The sequence below is a fragment of the Strix aluco genome, chromosome 8 (assembly GCF_031877795.1).
Source record: "Strix aluco isolate bStrAlu1 chromosome 8, bStrAlu1.hap1, whole genome shotgun sequence".
Classification (NCBI taxonomy): domain Eukaryota; kingdom Metazoa; phylum Chordata; class Aves; order Strigiformes; family Strigidae; genus Strix; species Strix aluco.
In genome coordinates this window covers 35,779,663-35,785,830 of record NC_133938.1, presented here as the reverse complement: position 1 = coordinate 35,785,830, position 6,168 = coordinate 35,779,663, and the positions used below count along the sequence as shown (strand labels likewise).

At 55.7% G+C, this 6,168-nt stretch overlaps 1 protein-coding gene across 2 annotated transcripts in view; it reads left to right on the top strand.

Moving 5' to 3' along the window:
• The first annotated feature begins 2,805 nt into the window (after positions 1–2,805).
• BRINP3 (BMP/retinoic acid inducible neural specific 3) overlaps positions 2,806–6,168 on the top strand; it is a 223,807-nt gene continuing 220,444 nt past the window's right edge. The window contains exon 1 of one of the 2 annotated variants that reach the window (XM_074831701.1): positions 2,806–3,161. In XM_074831701.1, the coding sequence (XP_074687802.1) occupies positions 3,094–3,161 (68 nt within the window). In that variant the 5' untranslated portion in view covers positions 2,806–3,093. The remainder of the gene's footprint in view (positions 3,162–6,168) is intronic. The other variant, XM_074831700.1, reaches the window with a different exon arrangement.

Genomic DNA, 6,168 nt, shown 5'->3' with positions numbered 1-6,168 from the left:
ACGTGCTAATTGCAATTAACCAATGCAAATGCTTGTAGAGGCGCGTGAACAGCGCGTGCAGATGACCTGTAGCCTATTAGAAGATAGATGAGTGCGTGTATGGAACTTAGTAGAGTATAAATGTAACCAGGATTGGGAAAGAAATGGACGATCTGATCATCATATTGGTGTTGTGTCGTTCCTGTTCCCGCATGGAGAAGTAAGGACCCCGGCAAATGGTGACCCCGACAGTAGAAGAAACAATGTTGTACTGCTCTCTAGATGAAAGAAGTTGGCAGGGAGGGAAAGGGAGCACAGCGAAATAAAGACCAGGCTATGTCCACTGCACCTCTGGATGCTGTGAAATGAAAACTGAACCCAATTGTGAAGGGTCTGAGCCAAAGCCTAGTGAAGTCAATCTCTTCTCTTTTATTGGGAGGGTCGTACTCAAAATTCTCCTTGGCTGGTTTAAGCTACCTTTGGTGTGAAGTAGCTGCAGAACAATTTCAACCTAAGACGTCATTATGGCTAGCAAGAAACCTAAAGAGGAGAGCAGAAAACCATTAGCATACCAGCAAATCTTTTTTTATACATTCACACAGACACACATACATATATAAGCGTCCACTGGATCTTGCTAGCATTGGCAGTAATGGACACTGCCATGAAGATACTGCTGCCCACGTGCACCCTGGCACTGTTGATCTAACCCATTCACACACTATGTCTCTTTGTCTTTTGTTTTCTCTGGGATTTTATCAGTTCTAGAAAATGGACAGTACTCTTATTGAGTCTCTTGAATCCAAAAGTCTATTTGATAGTCATTGCAGGCCTGATGTGCAGCAGTCTTTGTTAAGAAACACAGTGATCTTTACATAAACAGTCTGACCTTTGTAACTGGCATTTTGTCAGGACGGGCTGAAGGCGGGAGGGGGAGAGAAGAGGGGGAGAGGAGCCTGTGCTACTTGTTGCTGTAAGAGAAATTGTATTCTGAGGCGAAGAGGCAAGATGGTATGCCTTTCGTTTTTATAACTGCATAATGAATCATACATATGCCTACATACTTAACAGCTACTACACTTGAAATGGACACTGCATTTTTTTCTTTACTAACCGTAACATCCTTCCTTCACTCCTTTTCTCCCCTCCTCTCTAAAGAAAAAGACAATAAAAACCAAAAGCAGTCTAAATCATTGCTAAGATCAGATCACTCCACAATTCTTCGGTATGAAAATGATTAAGCATGCTGACAGAAACAAACCAATGTGATGCCAGAGGAATCTTGGGTTTCTGCAGCTGCTGAACCTCTCACAACAGATTCTGGAAACATAAAACTGCCAGACTGGCAAATGTACATGAACACTTCACACTGGCGCTTAGAGAGATAATTGAGAGAAGACAAAAACCTTCTTGATCAAAAAGCTCCACAGAAACGAGTCTCTTTTGCAGACCACATGTGCAATGGCCAAGTGCTGGTGCAATCCGTACTGTCCAACGTATACATCACACAGCCTGTATGGTCCCTGTGTTTATGGATCCTGGGAAGCATGGTGTGAACACTGCCAGGCTACCTTGCCGGCTTGCAGGGATGCCAAAGCTTCTTGTCGATGTGCAGGCTGTTCCCTGACACGGACCGGCTTTCAGTTTACTAGCAGCAAGCTCTCAGCTTAACACAGGGAAATACGTTTTTATTAGCCATAAACGCGCGTGTCTGCTTACAGCACATATGTAGGAGAGGGACCGGGGGAGGGGGGGACACACCAAGCGCCAGAAGTGCTGGCGCTGCCTCCCCCTCCCACACACACCTTGAAATTCAGCACACACTCTGGAGCCACTATGCGAGGAAAAGGGAGATTTTTCCACCGACTCAGCTCGTGATTTCCATACAGAGCGCCTAGAAGCGCCGGGAAGGGGGGGATGAAGGGAGGATGCTTCGCTTACCCAGGGCGGGGGGGGGGGGGGGGGGGGCACTGGTGATTAGAAGAATTTCCGCCCCCTCCGCTCCCCCCGCCCCGCAAATGTGTCTCCCCCCGCCCCGCGTCGCTCCGAGAGGCCGGTTGCCCCCGCAGGGTCCCCCCCGCCGCCGCCTGTCCCTGCCGGGGGGACGGAGAGCGGGCCCGGCCGGGACGGGGTGGGGGGACGGCCACAGCCGGGCGAGCAGGCAGGTGCCGGCAGGGAGAGCCAGCTCCGGGGAACCTGTCTCCGGTAAAAAAAAAAAAAAAAAAAAAAAAAAAAGAAGGATCTGAAACAAAGGCTTGGCCGAGCGTGTGGGGAGAGGCTGCGAGCAGGGGTCCTCTTACCCGGTCGATACCGCCGCTGAGGCGCGCTGGATTGCGGATGGAGGAGGAGGAGGAGGAGGAGCGGGTGCCGCGCCACCCAGCAGCCGGCCCGCGGGCTGCCCCCCGCCGCACCGGCCCCCCCGTGCCGTGCCCCCCCGCGGTGCCGCCTGCCCCGCCCGGGCCGGGGCCACCCCGTCCTCCCCCCGCCCGGGTCGCTCCCCCCGGCGAAGCTGCCGCCCTCCGCCCCCCGTTCCGCGGCTCCCCGCGCCCCTCCGCGCAGGCGGCGCCCTCCCCCTCTCTCGCCCCCCTCCCTCCCCGAGGGACGATCGGCCAAGTCCTGCGAACCCTGCGCGGGCGCGGGGGGCTCTGCGGGGCGCGCAGCCCTGGCACCCCAGCCCGCCCCTCCACCGCGGCCCCCGGCGGGCTGAGCCCCCCCCGGCCCCCCCGGTGCCATCTGGCCTTTGCTCCACCTGGCCCGGCGAACCCCCTCTCCTCCTGCCCGCAGCTGAGATCCCACAATTTGTTATTCTTTCCTTGAGCATCACTACCATCACCACCAAAAAACCCACCCCAACCCCAGCAAATCCTATTCCTCCCCGCAACTCCTCTATTCGGATTTCCTTCCCACTCTCCTCCTCCTCCCCCCTCTCCCCCCACCCCTTTCTTTGGGTCTCGAGCCCGTCTCTCCCCTGCACACACACACACACACACACACACACACACCCGCACGGTGGGGATGGTTTGGTGTACTTGCTGCTGTGCCACGCAGAGCTGCTGATGGTTCCCAAAGTCCCACCACCACGCAAAGCCCTCCTCTAGCTTGAAGCCGGAGATCATGGACTATATGCTTGGAGTCGGGATGCATTTTGCTCACAGCCGCTTCGCCTCCTGCAATTTCACCCGGTGAGTAGGTTTTATTTCACGTTCAGATTGCTTGTTTTCAACAAAAAGGACACTTAAGGAAAAAAAAAAAAAAAAAGAGAAAAGAAAAGAAAAGATAAGCAACGTCTCCGTTGCCTCGCCTTGCTTCTGAACCTTTCAGTCGCCTGGCTGGCTCCACTTTCTGAACTCGGAGGAATTACGAAGCACCAGCCCTGCTCGCCCGCAGCCAGCCGTGCGTTAGCCACCGCTCTCGGCACTAACTTGCAGCCCGCACCGCAGTCTCCCTGCCGAGCCTTTGCCATTCCACTGCTTGTTCATCACATTTTATTAATGTTTTCATCAGGCACTGTACCTGCTACATTCTAGTTTAACCCTTGCAGATACAGCTGCTCGCACAGATGCTGGAAGGGCTCAGGATTTCTGCCCGTGTAGGAGGATGGACAGAAATCGGTGGGGGGTGATTAAGGGAGCTGTGAGCGTGGAAAAGTTCATTCCCCATCCTGATCCCCCGAAGAAGCTTGGACTGCCTTGGGGTGGAGAAGTGTTCTCCAGAAGGGACGGGAAAGGATTTCCAGCCCTAATGAAATCCGTCCTGTCGCTCCTGCTGGCAGGTGAGGGCGGGCGGGGGAGGCCGGGGGGGCTGCAGCCGGCTCCTGCCCGCTCCCTGCCCGCACCCTGCCCGCACCCTGCCCGCACCCTGCCCGCAACCTGCCCGCACCCTGCCCGCACCCTGCCCGCGCTGCTGCACCCCAGCGCACCTCCTGCCTTTAGTTATTACTCTTTTCGGGGATACCTATATTTTTGCTGGCCTGAGGAGCGCAGGGTAGGAGCGAGGCGTCGCACGCTCACACATGTATCTACCTACGGCGTTTTTGAAGCGTAGAGTCTCTTTTGAATCAAGCAGGAGCGTCTTTACTTTGAAAGAAAAATAGAGAAAAGGACCAAGGGAAATAAACACTTTTTGCTAAAAAAAAAGGACAGGGGCCTTCGGAGTGCTATTTGCGGCTAATACCTCCAGTATTTCCATGTCTCTAATTAGCGTCAGAGATCCATCCACGTTCAATAGCAGAAGGTGTCGAGGGAACAGGTCACTTCTCACGGGGAGCATGGACTGGGCTCTGTTTACCTCTGTCATTTGGGGGGGCAGCCTAAGTGTGTGTGTGTGTGTGTGTGTGTGCGCGCTCATGTCTCCAAAACAGTACACGCAGAGATCACAGGGAAGGTGCTAAAGGCTTGGAAGCAGGTAGACATGCCGGTGAGACACACCTGAGGTCCGAATTTATTGTGCAGAGGACGGAAAAGATCAATGTCCCCTTTAATACCGTGCTCCCGAGAGTGTCGTTCCCCCCCCCCCCCGCCTCTCTCCCTCCCTCCGTCCCCGTCCGTCCCCCCCCCCCCCCCCCCCCGTCTCCAAATTGCTGGCTGATGTCGGGAAAGGGGGAATGAAAAAGCCCTTCAAGCGTGGGATCTAGAATTAATCTTTCCTCCAGCTCCCGTTTTCTCCGAGCAGATCGAACCCCCCATGCCTACTTCTCTTCTAAACGTCCATCTCCCGAAGGTTTCCCCACTGACGACCTGCCCCCCCCCCCCCTCCCCGCCTCCTCCTGCCCCGGGCCCCTCCGCACTGGACTGGGCTGATTAACCAAATCCCAGCCATTTCTACCAAATTACCCGTCTCTGCCGCCTCCCGCACCAGGCTGCTCAGGAAAGTTTCCGTGCAGTCATCCCCCCTTCCCTTCCTAGGTGTAGAGGATTACCCAGGTAAACGCGTTTCAAAAGCTCTACCTGATTGTTAATTTTTTTTTTTTTTTTTTTTTTCTTCCCCTAACCCTTGGGGAAGAAATCCCAGGAAGTCCTGAGGGATTAACTCGCTGTTGGAAATAGCTCAGCCGGTGAGCATCACCTCGCCGTGCTGGTTAAGTGAGAGCGCTCTGCAGAAGAGATTTATGTGCCCATCAGCAGAATATTTCCCGGGTTTAAGAGCACTCTATATTCCCTCTCTGCGACGTGGGTGGGAGATGGTAGGACACGGGATGAAGGCAGCGGAGTTGTTTAGATCGCAGTCACTGTGATGGATCGCAGTAAAACTGACCCAGGGTGGACCGGGTGGCGTTTCTACACACGGCAGAAAGCGAGGGGACACACACACACACCGAACCCTTCGCATACAAACATCCAATAAATCAATGCAATTAAGGTAGGCTTAATGGGCGAGTGCAACAAGCAAGCTTAATAAAGAAGATTCCCATGAGCCTGGATGGTTCATTTCCAGCGCTCGGCACTCCCAGACCAGAGGATACCTCTGCCCGCGCTGGGCTGGATGACTCAGAACAAAATAGGAATGCCAGGCGGCAGCCTCGGGGCTTTTTGCTTTGCTTAGGTTGGTTCTTTTGGTTTTTTGGGTTTTTTTTTTTTTTTTTTTTTTTTTGTACAAAAGACTGGCAGTGTCTAAATACCTCCCGAGCCCCGCGGCGCATTCCCGAGGGAATAGCCCCAAACAGCCCTCTCCATTTAAGTGTCCGGCCTCCCTGCTTGCCTGTGTCTGGCTTCCCTGTCAAGCATCCCCTCCGCCGCTCTGCTGGGTCTCCCCTGGAGCTGTGTGGGGCTGGGACTCCCTTTTGGCCAGGAGTTGATTTCCTAGTTTCAAATATTGTCGGTGGCAGGCGGACACCCAGGGAGGGGCTCTGGCAGGCGAAAGATGGATGTCCAGCCTGCCCGGCCACCGGCCCGGGCTTAACCCTGCGCCCTCACCCGCGGCCAGTGCGTGTCCCCGGGGCGAGGGGCCCGCAGCAGCACCAGGGGGGGCTCCGGGCGGGGCGAGCTCCGGTAGCCCAGTGCCCGGCAGCGCCGGTCCCGGCCGCGGGCTCGCCCGCCGCTCCGCAGGGCGAGGAGAGCGCAGAGCCCCGGGGGGGGCGGGTGCTTGCCCCGCTCCAGCCCAGAGACCCCCCGTCCGTGCGGGCTCGCCAAGGGGAGGGAAAGAGTTAACCAGGGGTTGCAGGGGGCTCCGAGCAGGAGTCCGGTGTGCGCC